The 14,285-nt window shown below is 47.2% G+C and overlaps 1 protein-coding gene across 1 annotated transcript in view; it reads right to left on the bottom strand.

The window, feature by feature from the left end:
- Window positions 1-5,637: 5,637 nt before the first annotated feature.
- Window positions 5,638-14,285, bottom strand: part of CABCOCO1 (ciliary associated calcium binding coiled-coil 1) — a 158,887-nt gene continuing 150,239 nt past the window's right edge. Inside the window, exon 8 of the mRNA XM_075588579.1 lies at window positions 5,638-7,876. Coding sequence (XP_075444694.1) covers window positions 7,802-7,876 — 75 coding nt within the window. The 3' untranslated portion in view covers window positions 5,638-7,801. The remainder of the gene's footprint in view (window positions 7,877-14,285) is intronic.

Below are 14,285 nucleotides of genomic sequence, written 5' to 3'. Positions count from 1 at the left end.
TTTGGCTTTCTCACCTTAGCCTATTGCAGGCTCTGCTCTGGCACTCCCTGGATCCGCCTCCTCTTGGGATTGGACTGCTTCACCTATTTAGGCTCAGCTGTGCCACTGGCACTTTGGCTGAGCATAAGCTTCCTGTTCCTGTGCTTACCCCTCCTGTCTCCTAGTTATCCTGCCTTGTCTTGTTTGATCTTCCGTGCACTGACCCCGGCTTGCTTTTGGACCACCGCTTCTCTGGAATACTGACCTTGGCTATCCTCGACCCTCCGCAACTCTCCTACCCTGAACTCGGTTCTCAGACCTCGACCATTCTTCCTTCTCCAGCACCGACCTCAGCGATTAGTACCTTCTACGTTCCAGACTTCTCCTACCCTCACCTTGGCAAGTATTACGATGACTCTACCATCTCCACTCCAGATCCGGCGAGATCAACTATCCGCACTCCAGACCGGACCCCCGTGCCTGTTGGTGGTGTTATCTCTATTCCCACCTCAGTACCGAGGGTCTCATCTTGTTTGTGGTGAGCACAGCGTGACAGTATGCTCAGCCCCACAAACCTAGACCCCTCTGAGGTGGGAAACATCTTGGCATCGCACGCCACTATGTTTTCCAAACTGGAGAAATTCCTGGATCAGTCAAGCCGCCACATAGATTCCCTACAGCAGGATCTTCGATCCCTTATGGTGCAGGTGCAAAATATCTCCACTCCCACTCCATTCACTCCTCCCACTGAGCCATTAGTAGGAACGCCGTCTTCGGAACCCCGACTCCCGGCACCCAACCGATATTCTGGAGACCCCCCGGAATGTCGCGGCTTCTTAAACCAATGCTTCATTTAATTTGAGATGACACCCTCTCGTTTCCCATCTTCCAGATCCAAAATAGCGTACATTGTCTCGTTACTTACAGGCGATGCCTTGGCATGGGCCTCCTCCATCTGGGAGCAGAGGACCGATCTCACACAGGATATCGGACGATTCGCCAAGGAATTTCGTCGTGTCTTCGACACCCCTGGACGTAGAGTGGCGGCCGCCTCTTCCCTCTTACACATTACTCAAGGGAACCGCTCAGTGGCCAGGTACGCTCTTGAATTTCACACCATTGCCTCAGAGACGGGCTGGAATAATGTCATCGGCCTTTTGGCAAGGTCTCTCGGAACCGCTCAAGGACGAACTTGCTTCACAAGAACGGCCGCCCGAGTTACAGGAGCACATTGCACTTTGCATTCGCGTGGATCAGCGCCTCCAGGAGCAAAGAGCAGAACGTTCACGTCACCGACAGCCTCCTACCAGATCTCACGCCTTCCATCTTTCCTCTCCAGAACCCCTTACCTTTGATGCTCCGGAACCCATGCAACTAGGAGGCAATAAGTTATATCCTTCTGAGAAGCAGCTCCGTCGTTCCTTCGGACTCTGCCTCTACTGCGGCAATCCTGGTCACCAGGCCCTTCGCTGTCCTCTCAAGTCGGGAAATGCCAGCTCCCAATGAGACCTAGAGGAGTTTCATTGGGAACACTCTCTCTCTCCCCCATAAAGAAAAAATCCTCCCAAGTAGGATCTTGATTCCCATTTCCCTTAGTACCGAGACCTCTTGCATCCCAGCCTTGGCCTTCATTGACTACAGGTCTGGAGGTAACTTTTTAGACCAAGAATTCGCCAAGAAGAACAACATCAAAAGGAAGAACCCCGTGGGGTTAGAGGCTATCGACGGTCGTCCACTCCAACCGGCTTTCATTGTTCTTCAGACCATCGAACTGTCTCTCTTGGTTGACGGCACCCACATGAAGAGGATTTCCCTTGACGTCATCCACACGCCCTCCTTAGAGGTTATTCTGGGGCTTCCGTGGCTTCAACGCCATAATCCTCTCATCAACTGGACTGACGAGAGATCCATCACTTGGAACACCCAGTGTGCCACGTCTTGTACCCCTCCTGTGCAACAAATTTGCAGTTTGAAGACACCCGCAGAGGAGCAGTCCACCTTACCTGAGGTCTACCTGAATTTCCGTGATGTATTTGACAAAGCCATATCTGAGTTACTACCCCTACACCGATCCTTTGACTGTCCCATCGACCTAATGCCTGGTTCCATCCTTCCCAGAGGGAGATACTACCCACTTTCACTCCTGGAGACCAGAGCCATGACAGACTACATACAGAAGAATCTCAAAAGGGGGTTTATATGCAAGTCTTCTTCCCCTGCCGGAGCGGGATTCTTTTTTGTAAAAAAGAAAGACGGTACCCTTCGCCCATGCATCGACTACAGAGACTTGAACAAAATTACCCTCAAGAATCGATATCCACTGCCATTAATCTCAGAACTTTTCGACCGCCTACAAGGAGCTACGATATTCACCAAAGTAGATCTACGGGGTACCTATAACCTGGTGAGGATCCGTCAGGGCGACGAGTGGAAAACGGCATTTAACACACGAGACGGCCACTATGAGTACCTGGTCATGCCGTTCGGCCTCTGCAATGCTCCAGCGGTTTTTCAAGATTTCGTGAACGAGATTTTCAAAGACCTTCTCAACCACTTCCTTATCGTATATCTCGACGATATTCTAATTTTTTCTAAATCACTGTAAGTGCACATCAACCATGTCAAGCAGGTACTAGTATGCCTCCGTGAGAACTACAAATTGGAGAAATGCCAATTTCACCGAACCTCCACAGCATTCCTAGGTTACAACGTTTCGGACTCTGGTTTTTCCATGGACCCCGCCAAACTTAAAGCAGTTTTGGATTGGCCACTTCCTACTTTCCTCAAAGCCATTCAAAGATTCCTGGGCTTTGCCAACTACTATTGGAGATTTATCAGGAACATCTCATCCATCGTGGCTCCCATTATTGCCCTAATGAAAAAGGGGGCAAATGCTGCCTCTTGGCCTTCCACAGCCACTCGGTCCTTCAAACTCCTTAAGGAGGTCTTTGTCTCTGCACCCATCCTGACCCATCTGGACACCAGTCTTCCATTCACCCTAGAAGTGGACGCCTCGGACATTGCAGCCGGAGCCATCCTATCCCAGAGGAAGTCTCCCCAGGCCAGACTTCATCCCTGTGCATTCTTTTCCAAGAAATTTTCCACGGCCCAACAGAACTATGAAGTCGGTAACCGTGAGTTACTAGCCATCAAGCTCGCTCTGGAGGAGTGGAGACACTTGCTTGAGGGTACGAAGACTCCAATTACCATCCTTACGGACCATAAAAACCTTCTGTATATCGAGACTGCCGAGCGTCTAGGAGCTCGTCAAGCCCAATGGTCACTCCCCCCCCCGCGCTTTAACTATATAATTTCGCTCATACCAGGATCAAAAAATCTGAAGGCTAACGCCCTTTCCCGCCAGTTCATTGTTGAGGATAAATCCGAAGCCAAATTGGAGACCATTCTTCCAGCCAAATATATTCGTGCAGCTAACACCTTTGACGTGTTGGATTAGATTCTTGCAGATCAGGCCAACATCCCGGAGGGTCTAGAGGTTCCCAATGGTCGTCTCTTCACTGCACCTCACTTTCACAAAAAAAATTCTGGAATGGGGTCATTCTGCCAAATCCGCCAGACACCCAGGCGCCAAGAGAACATCCGACCTTATCACTTGAACCTTCTGGTGGCCCAGGATCAATTCAGATGTGAAAGAGTTCGTCAAAGTATGTCTGACTTGCTCCTGTAACAAAACTCCCCGCAACAAGCCTCAAGGATTTCTACACTCCCTTCCTGTCTCCGATCGCCCCTGGAACCACTTGGCCATGGACTTAATTGTTGAATTACCCGTCTCCAAGGGTATGAATACCATTCTTGTGATCATCAACCGTTTTTCAAAGCAGACACATTTTGTTCCTCTCAAAGGCTTACCAAACTCTTCTTCCCTAGCTGATATTTTCGTTAAAGAAGTCTTTCGCCTCCATGGAGTTCCATTAACCATCGTGTCCGATCGGGGCCCCCAATTTATTGCCAAATTCTGGTGTGCTTTTTCCCAAAGGCTAGGCATCTCTCTACATTTTTCTTCTGGGTACCACCCACAGACCAATGGTCAGACAGAGAGAACCAACCAAACTTTGGAACAGTACTTGCGCTGTTTTATCTCGGATACACAGGATGATTGGGTGGACCTTCTCCCTTGGGCAGAATTTGCCCACAACTCCCTACGGAATTAATCCACTAAAAATTCACCTTTTATTGTCAACTTTGCTTTCCATCCATCCCGACTCCCTATAAACTCTACACCCTCCGGCGTTCCAGCCGCAGATGAACGGATCCTGTCTTTACAAGAATCATGGAAAAAGATCCAGGAGAACATTCAGACTGCCATCTCTAGACAGAAATTCCAAGTCGATCACCATCCAGAGTTCAAACCAGGAGACAGGGTATGGGTTTGCGTCAAACAACATTCGACTCAAAGTACCCACTCTCAAGTTAGCACCTAGATACCTGGGCCCTTATCCCATTCTAGAAAAGATCAACCCTGTATCATTCCGCCTACAACTTCCACCCGCTATGAAGATTCCATCCGTCTTCCACGTCTCACTCCTAAAACCTGCCTTTCAGAGTACTCGTTTTCCAGATCCTTCATCCCCTCGACTAGTACAGGGTCAACAAGAGTACGAGATCCAGACCATTCTTGACTCAAGAATTTCTAGGAAAACTCTACAATACTTGGTTCTCTGGAAGGGATACGGACCTGAGGAACGATCCTGGATCCCTCACCATCATATCCATGCTCCTGATCTCCTCCAAAGGTTCCATCGAAAGTTTCCCCTCAAACCTTACTGGAGTCGCCCGGAGGTCGCTCCTGAAGGGGGGGTACTATCAGGATCCAGGTGCCGCATGCACCACACGCAGGCGCACGGCTCCCCTACCTGCTCCTGCGTCCGCTGCCGAAACCCCGGACTCGTGCAGTCTCACACGCGCCCCCGCTTCCCTCGCTCATACGCGTGTCTCTTCCTCCTGCCAGGTAGCGCCCTCACATGGGCGCACGCATGCTAATGCTGCAGTGGGAGACCCCACCTCCGGATCGCGGCTCGCATCACACCAGCGCAACGCACCCGAGCTCCGTGGCAACAGAGCCTCATTGCGCCCAACACCTCCACCTGGCTTCCTCACCTTAGCCTATTGAAGGTTCCACTTTGGCACTCCCCGATTCCGACTCCTCTTGGGATTGGACTGCTTCACCTATTTAGGCTCAGCTGTGCCATTGGCACTTTGGCTGAGCATAAGCTTATTATTCCTGTGCTTACCTCTCCTGTCTCTTAGTTATCCTGCCTTGTCTCATTTGATCTTCCGTGCACCGACCCCAGCTTGCTTTTGGACCACCACTTCTCTGGAATACTGACCTTGGCTATCCTCGACCCTCCGCAACTCTCCTACCCTGAACTCGTCTCTCAGACCTCGACCATTTTTCCTTCTCCAGCACCGACCTCAACGACTAGTACCTTCTACGTTCCGGACTTCTCCTACCCTCACCTTGGCAAGTATTACAACGACTCTACCGTCTCCACTCCAGATCTGGCGAGATCAACTATCCGCACTCCAGACCAGACCCTCGTGCCTGTCGGTGGTGTTATCGCTATCCCCACCTCAGTACCGAGGGTCTCATCTTGTTTGTGGTGAGCACAGCGTGACAAAAACAACAAGAGACTGGAATAAGTAAAATTGATAGTGTTTAATGCTCAGATTAAAGTAGTAATACAAAAGGCAAAACAAAAAAAGTGTCTACAAAGTCAGCAGAGCTACATGCAAAAGCAATGGTAACCAGGAAAGATAAAAGAGCTGGGAACAAGAAGCACAGGGGAAAAGCAAGGCAAAACAAAAAGGTATTTGCAAAGTCTGCAGAGCTACATGCAAAATAAATTGGTAACCAAGGAAAGACAATAGAGCAAAGGGCAAAAAGTGCAAGGGGAGACACAAGGCCAAATAAAAAAGGTACCTGAAAAGTCTGCAAGTATTGGTAGCCAGGGAAATACAAAAGAGCAAGGGGCAAGAGAATGGCCAAACTGCTGCTATGGAACAAAAACGTTGACAAGCAGGCTTGGTGGGGTTTACCTACCCTAAGCTAAGATGGCCACTGGCCTCATGGGAGATACTAGTTCTTTTTATCAGCCCTGGGCCTGAATTTGACTCCTTATGTGCCCCTACAGGTCTTTGGGGCGTATTGCGTTAGAGAATCTCAACACAAATTTCATGTGGAATAAAGCCTATAAATGATTTTTAGTCCAGTATATGTACCTACTGTATATTACAGCCCATAAAAATAAGGATATCTTCTACAAAGTTTGAACTTGCTGGACATATGTTTATATGTTAATACTGATGGAGCGGCCGTTATTCTAACACATCACGGCGCCGAATTTGAGTTCTCTGCTGTTCTCCACGCAGCATGAACGCGGCCAATCGCCCCAGGCACCCGCGCTTATCCCAGGCACCCGCGCTTATCGTGGATGTTTTGTTTGAATTTCATGGATTCTGTTTCTTCGTTTGCAATAAAATGGATGAATTGTAATGTGTACAGTACTGTGCTACTGTGTCACTGTGCTACTGTGTTACTGTCCTACTGTGTCACTGTGCTACTGTGTCACTGTGTTACTGTCACTGTGCTACTGTGCTACTGTATCACTGTGTTACTGTCACTGTGCTACTGTGCTACTGTGTCAATTACATGTTTTTAAAAGCCAGGAGACTAAAATTCGTTTTTCTGCACTCGCCGCGCTCGCATCTTAGTGCGGGAAGGCTGGAATTCATCCCGCGGTTTCAAATCATGATTCCGATGTACATGACGCGTGAAGTGTTCGAATAATGGCCGCTGCATCAGTACGTATAATGACACAATTAGTATATTGCAGTTAATGTACTTCTGTTTTGGTTAGTTACTACAGTATGAGCACCAATTTCAGTTTAGAAATGTAGTGGTTTAGCTATGAGTCGCATTTCAATAAAGCAAACAAATGAGTTAGCATAACAAAGCAGCAATATTTTTCATTTACTGCAGCAGTTTATCTTTCAGCAATGATGTTTTATGAAGCTATATTACAACGTATAGAAGATTATTAATAATGCACAACTTGTTTTAAAAAGCATATAAAAATATGTGAGAAAAAAAGAGGAATGATTAAATAAATTGTGGTGTGAAATATGGCAACATATTATACTAAACAAATCAGTTTAACCATTCAGTTTTAGTATTCACATTAATCTCCCAAGAATTATACTGTAATTCCTTTTAGCACTTAAGAATAAACATTTTTTATGGAATTCGAATCCCCTGCAGGTCGGTCAGTTCCTTTCATCCTTGGAATTCTGTGGGTCAGTCTCAAAAAGGCAGATTCGTTTTTTTCCCCTATTACTTAAAATCCACCTGATGGATTCGAAATCCGTATCTGCAAATGGAATTCTTATGGTATGAAAAGTATATAAATATCAATGTAAAGCTGTTCTATGGATTCAGATTTAAGTTGAACCCGTCAACGTATTCTTTAAAATCTGTGCGGCAGAGTACCAACAGCGGATTTTGAAGAATATAGGCTGCTGTAAAATGAAGCAATCTGACGGCGGATTTCATTCTCTAGTCCAGCCATCTCTATTTAGCACCTCATATATAACGAAGAAATAAAAACTTTTCATTTTTACCAAAACATTTTTGTACTAACATAAAAAAAATTGAGTACAGGTATGTACATCTGTGAGCTGGTAACTAGACAGTGTTTTTTATAATGAAACTGATTCCTTTTTCTTATATAAAAATAGGGAACTCTCTTGAGAAGTCTTCTGAATGGTGTGATGTTTCAAGTACCAAAAAAGCTCACTGAGGATGTCACAGCTTTTTCAGTTTTTCTATTTTCTCAGTAAAGGCCTCTTCCTGCAGTCTTAACTTTTCATTTAGCTCAGCCTGCGGAGAGAATGAAAAAGTGTTCAGGGTAAAGCTGCCCTCCGCTGCACATTGTCTTTGTAGGTCTGACATATCAATATTGCCTTAAGACATAGATTATATGTGTCTTCCTGTTTCACAGACATTACAGAATTCTAGCCTACTTTCATGTGATAACACTTTATCTTACAAGTGAGCAAAACATCAATGTATTGCATACAGTATGTGCTAAAAACACATTAAATACTATTTCATCCTAATGGAAACCCTGTTGTAAGAGCTAAATTAAACTATCAGAGCCATAAGTAGAGTCAGGGCCGCCGCCAGCTTTCTTGGAGCAGAGGACAAGCGACTCCAGGGTTGTTGTGGAGAGAATCCATGCACCAATGGCAGGAGGGCCCAAACTGTTGACAGGGGGAGGGGGTCCTCTCATTCTCCAACCCTCCCCACTATTTCTCCACTTCTCTCTCCTCATTCTCCAGCTCGCTCATTCCCACACCCTTTCTCATACCCACCCAGTCTCTCTAACACTCTCCATTTCACTTTCACTCCCCCCTCTCAATCCCTCTCTCTCTTCTTCACTCTTTTCCCACCTCTCTCACACTTATATACCTTCTAACACTCCCCTTTCTCTCTCTCCAGCCTGTCACTCTCCCCCTCTCTCTCCACCCTCTATTTCTCCCCCTCCCCCTCTCACAGAGGGAGTGAGGGGCGGGGGGAGGTGGTCATACCTGGTGGCAAGGTAGAGGCCTGCCAAAGGCATCCGACTGCAGAAGTTGGGCCAGGGACAGTTGTCCTGGTGCTTCCTCCCTGTCGACGGCCCTTTGTTAACTAATCCTTAAAAGGGTTCTTTAAAGTATGGGCAGTTACAATGTGGAATGCATTATCATGGAGACTGTGATGGCAGATACAATAGATCTCTTAAAAAAAGGTTGGATATCTTTTTAGAAAGGAAAGGTATACAGGGATATACCAAATAAGTAAACATGGGAATGATGTTGATCCAGGGAGTAATCTGATTACCAGTTCTTGGAGTCAGGAAGGAATTTATTTTTTCCCTTATGAGTTATCGTTGGAAGATACGACACTGGGGTTTTTGTTTGCCTTCCTCTGGATCAATAAATAAGTATAGATATAGGATAAAGTATCTGTTGTCTTGATATAGCATAGGTTGGACTTGATGGAGGCATGTCCTTTTTCAACCTCATCTACTATGTAACTATGTAACCCAATATACACCACATCAGTATAAATTTTGCTGGGTTTTCCTTTTATTAATATTTCAGATAATTTCAGAGAACTTCTCATGGGAAACATACTGCTTCTAATAGTATTTTAAATATAAACCAATAATAATTAAACAAACATGAATTACTTTAAAGTAATAATGATCTTTTTTAGGTAACTGATGCTCTGTACCATATGTGCTAAAGAAAACAGGGCAACTCCCTTTTACTGTCTATATCTAACTGAAACATACAATAATCTGCCCTTTAGCTTGACAAAATGTCAGAGACCATTTCCCACACTTCCTTACAATAATACTGTTGTAAGATTGTTTATACGTAAGTCAATATCTACACATTCCAAGTAGTTATTCATGAGCAGCTTCATTTATTATGTTTATTATACATCGCCAGTTTTGCAGTTAAAGGAAGGAGGTGATAGTAACAACAGGGCAATATGCTAGAAATGTTGCAAGCTTTGGTTTTAAAGGTCAGTACACCAATGGAATTATTATTTGTAATTTTTGCACTCACTTCATGATACTTTGCTCTGGGCATTTTAATGTAACAATATTCTACAAAACAGTATGGATTTGGCAGGTGTAATGAGACTTCCTCAATTAACAAAACAGATGCTTAGGCTCACTAAAACATTATTATTTATAGTACATAATACACAATGATGAACAATAATAATCATACTTAAAATGAAAAAGTGAGAGTGACTCTAAACCAGGGGTGCGTAAACCTTTTTCTTTGTGCCCCCCTGCCTGCTCTCCTTCCCCCCCCCCCCCTCTTACCTTCTCTCCGGCATAGGTGGCATCATTTGATGTCACAACTTAATGTGACGTTGCGCTGCGATTTGATCCCGTGGCATCATTTGATGATGCATTGTCATGGCGAAACGTCGCCAGAGTCACTAATAAATGAAGGATGGGTTGCCAGGCTAGGCCAAACCGAAACACCACCTGCCGACGCAGCCAGTGGCAATGACATCAACCAACTGGATGACCAACCACAATAGGGGGAGGAACCCTTCAGGCTAGCTGACCATGCAAAACCCAGAGCCATTTCACCGTTCAGTTTTTTAACCCATAGGCTCAGATCCTAGGCATGGGCTTTAAAAGCCTGCCTGGCTAAACACCCCCACCCTCCCCAGACAACAGCTGTGACAGACATTTCACCCACAACCCCCAGCTCAAACACATCGAGTCAAACAATAACAGCCCCCCAAAACCCTTGTCTCACCTTGTTTTACCTTTTTTATTATAACTTGTGTTTCTATTGTTTTATTTAATTAAAGGCATACACAATATACAGTATTACAACAATTCACAAACCACAACAAGGGAGGGAAGAAATCATACTGTAGCAGAAATAATATTGTAGTGTCAATCTGCAAGATCCTACCTACAATAGTCTATGGGGGAGAGGATTGAAGTTAGAAATTTGTTTTTAAACATTCTAACATTTAAAACACAAAGGGGCTTTGTGACGATGAAGGGGTAACCAGGCTCACTAATAAAGGTCAAGCCCACTTGGTTGCCCCTGATCCATGTTGTGAGGTCCTAGAGCAGGCCTGCACAACTCATAAAGTGAGAAGGGCCGCACGGGTAAAATCATCATCAACCTCATCATCATCATCATCAGCTCTCCTCAAGCACCTCTCATCATCATCATCCTCATATATCTCCCCCAGCACCCCTCATCATCATCCTCATATCTCCCCCAGCACCCTTCATCATCATCCTCATATCTCCCCCAGAACCCCTTACAATCAACCTTTGCGATACTCCCCATCTATCTCTCATATCCCCATCTCTCCCCCTCACCCACACACATAATACTCCCCCCCACATCAAACACACAATACCCCCCTGCACACACACACATCCCACCCCCCCTGCACCTCACATCCCTCTCCCCCCTGCACCTCACATCATTCTCCCCCCCTGCACCTCACATCACTCTCCCCCCTGCACCTCACATCACTCTCCCCCCTGCACCTCACATCACTCTCCCCCCCTGCACCTCAAATCACCCCCATGCACCTCAAATCACCCCCTTGCTCTTCAAATCACCCCCTTTCACCTCAAATCACCCCTCTTGCACATCCAATGACCCCCTGCACCTCCAATGACCCCCCTGCACCTCCAATGACACCCCCTGCACCTCCAATCACCCCCCCCCTTTCACCTCCAATCAACCCCCTGCACCTCAAATCACCCCCCTGCACCTCCAATCAACCTCCCCTGCACCTCCAATCAACCTCCCCTGCACCTCCAATCACCCCTGCACCTCCAATCACTCCCCCTGCACCTCAAATGACCCTCCCCTTCACCTCCAAGGACCCTCCCCTGCACCTCCAATGACCCTCCCCTTCACCTCCAATCACCCTCCCCTGCACCTCCAATCACCCCACCTGCACCTCCAATCACCCTCCCTTGCACCTCCAATCACCCTCCCCTGCGACTCCAATCACCCTCCCCTGCACCTCCAATCACCCCTGCACCTCCAATCACTCCCCCTGCACCTCCAATGACCCTCCCCTGCACCTCCAATGACCCTCCCCTGCACCTCCAATGACCCCCCTGCACCTCCAATGACCCCCCCTGCAACTCCAATGACCCTCCCCTGCACCTCCAATGACCCTCCCCTGCACCTCCAATGACAACCCCCCCCCCACCCACCTCGGTTTGCTGTGGAGGAGGCGGCAGAGCAGGCAGGACTTCACTCACATGCTCTAGCAAGCAGCAGACACGGAAGTGCCCCAATGCTAGAGCGCGCTGCTGCCCTGGCTCGTGGGGGAACTGGAGAGCGGGCTCGGGAGGGAGGCGGAGGGGAAGAGTGGACTCAGGAGGGAGGCGGAGGGGAAGAGCGGACTCAGGAGGGAGGCGGAGGGGAAGAGCGGACTCGAGAGGGAGGCGGAGGGCAAGAGCAGACTCGGGAGGGAGTACGAGGGGGAGAGCGGACTAGGGAGGGAGGCAGAGGGGGAGAGCGGACTAGGGAGGGAGGGGGAGAGTGGAAAGCTGCTGCGGGCCGCACACTGAGTGCAGACGAGCCGCATGCGGCCCGCGGGCCGTGTGTTGTGCAGGCCTGTCCTAGATTGTCAGCTCTTGGACCTGACTGTGGTATATGTACTGCTGTGCCTGTGTGTAAGGTATGCGAAAATAAAGAATTTTTATGTGTTTTGCCTTTCCATGAGTGCCAGCAAGCAGAGATTGCTAGGCTATGAGTTTCAGGGTGGGTTTTGCTGAGAAAATCTTTACAGATTGTGGCTATGTAGCGGGTTCCAGAGTTACTGCATACCCCAAAAGTGTATCCGGGAATCAGGTAAGATTCTCAGATACATTGAAGTACAATGCTCCAGTCAAAATTCTACCCTGAAAAAGTTCTTGCAGCTCACTGTCAGGAGTCCCTGCTTCAGCATAGACCAGAAAGGTAAAAGGGGCATACAGGATCAAGATATCCCCAGACCGGTACAGGGGTCTCTAGTATAAAGGGGGATGGCAAGTTCATGCCCAAGTCACCCTGAACCTGGTATAGGGTTCAGGGAGTGCTCCAGCTATAGGATAAAGCTGCAAGGTTTATTTTTTGTAAAAATGTAAAGTCAAGTTTTTGCAGTGTGGCAGGGATATGGCTAGTGAGAATACCAAGTATTAATTTTTATTCTATCCCTGACACTAAAGAAGGACTTAGACATTTTTAGCAAGACACAGTATCAAAATATATTTTATTAAACGGGTATGTTTAAAATGTATAATGCTTTGTGCACTGTAACATGAGCGGGGAATTTTCAAGCCCGGGAACCTAGGGGACCAAATGGCTACCAAGTTGGTGCCAGCAGGTCTGGGCTAAGACTGGACTTGAAAGCCAAACTTGCCCCAGAAGTGTGAAAGCCATTAGAGCAGGATGGGTGGGTGAAGTATCTGTGTCCTGGGATGAATACAAGCCATTCCGGCAAGTAGTCACCTCCCTAGACGTAGAGGCAACTAGCCCCACGGGTGGCTTCTGAATAATAAGTGGCTATGGTGGCAAACTCACGCATGCCCTTATTCCATTCAGAAGAACCAACCGCCCGGCTTTGGAAGACTGGCAAGCAGCTGAAATATTTTCCAAGTCCCGACATTTTGCGGCCAAGTTCCATAAATCGAACGTAGCGGTCGTGGCTGGAACTACATGTTGATTTGAGTTCCAGGACATTAGTCAGACAAAAGTCAACTGCAAACTTTGTTTTAAGGACTATATAGGGCTAGGAAGGTCTAGTTTTTTCCCCAGACCCCCAGTAATTCTGCATTATTGTTTCAAAGAAATAAATCGCAATTTGTTTTACTTCTTGGTTTTGCTCAGTGATATGATCCCGGTATAAAGGTGTAAATACTTGGTCTCCCGTGACAGACTTATATTTACTTGTGGCAGCGGTGGGATCATTGAACCTATGTTTTAAAATCCTGCGGGGTCTTATGACATAGGGAGACTTGAAGATTGCGAGCTCCCAAACCAAGTAGTAATGTACACACGTTTTACAAAGCAGAGAAAGCACAGGTTCTCATTGTCACTTAGTTTAGTGCCATCAGGCGAACATAGACAAGCGGTAAGGTCGGTACCGGTCATGGGACCAAGCCAAGATTGTTGCTCGATGTGAGAGCTATGGGTTACCAACGGACAGCCGGTCAAAGACTTTGCTTGAGAAGGGCTTAGGAGCTCATGAAGCAGGCATTGCTTCATGAGAGGAGGACATACCCTCAGCTGCAGTTGCAGTGGTCACAAGGCAACCCGGGGAGCTGGAGGTTATTCCAGCCCCGGTGGTGGAGGAAAGACATGGGGAGGTAGCGGGCATCAACATGGACATTGTTGGGGGACCGGTCCTAGGGAGTGCGGCTGTGGTAGCCCCAGTGGCTAACGGACTTTCCACACCTGGAATCACTGCACTCCTTGCCTCATGGGGAGAGGGGGATACCATGGACGAAAGGGTCTGGCTGCTTGCAGCCGCACTAGGGACATCAGAGAAATAGAAATGATCGATGCCGCTGCCTCTCAAAAACCAGGGACTCACCAGGTAAAAATACTGTATACTGATTATGAACTCTATCACGCTGGGTAGATTCTAAGTTTCCAATGCAATCCTATTATGCACTTAATTAATCAGGTGTATTCCATCTGCTTCATTAGTCTGTGTGAGGGTTTAAATAGTCCCCTCCCAT

Source organism: Ascaphus truei, chromosome 2 (assembly GCF_040206685.1).
Source record: "Ascaphus truei isolate aAscTru1 chromosome 2, aAscTru1.hap1, whole genome shotgun sequence".
Classification (NCBI taxonomy): domain Eukaryota; kingdom Metazoa; phylum Chordata; class Amphibia; order Anura; family Ascaphidae; genus Ascaphus; species Ascaphus truei.
Note: the sequence above shows the minus strand (reverse complement) of the source record. Positions and strands in the feature narration are given on the sequence as shown.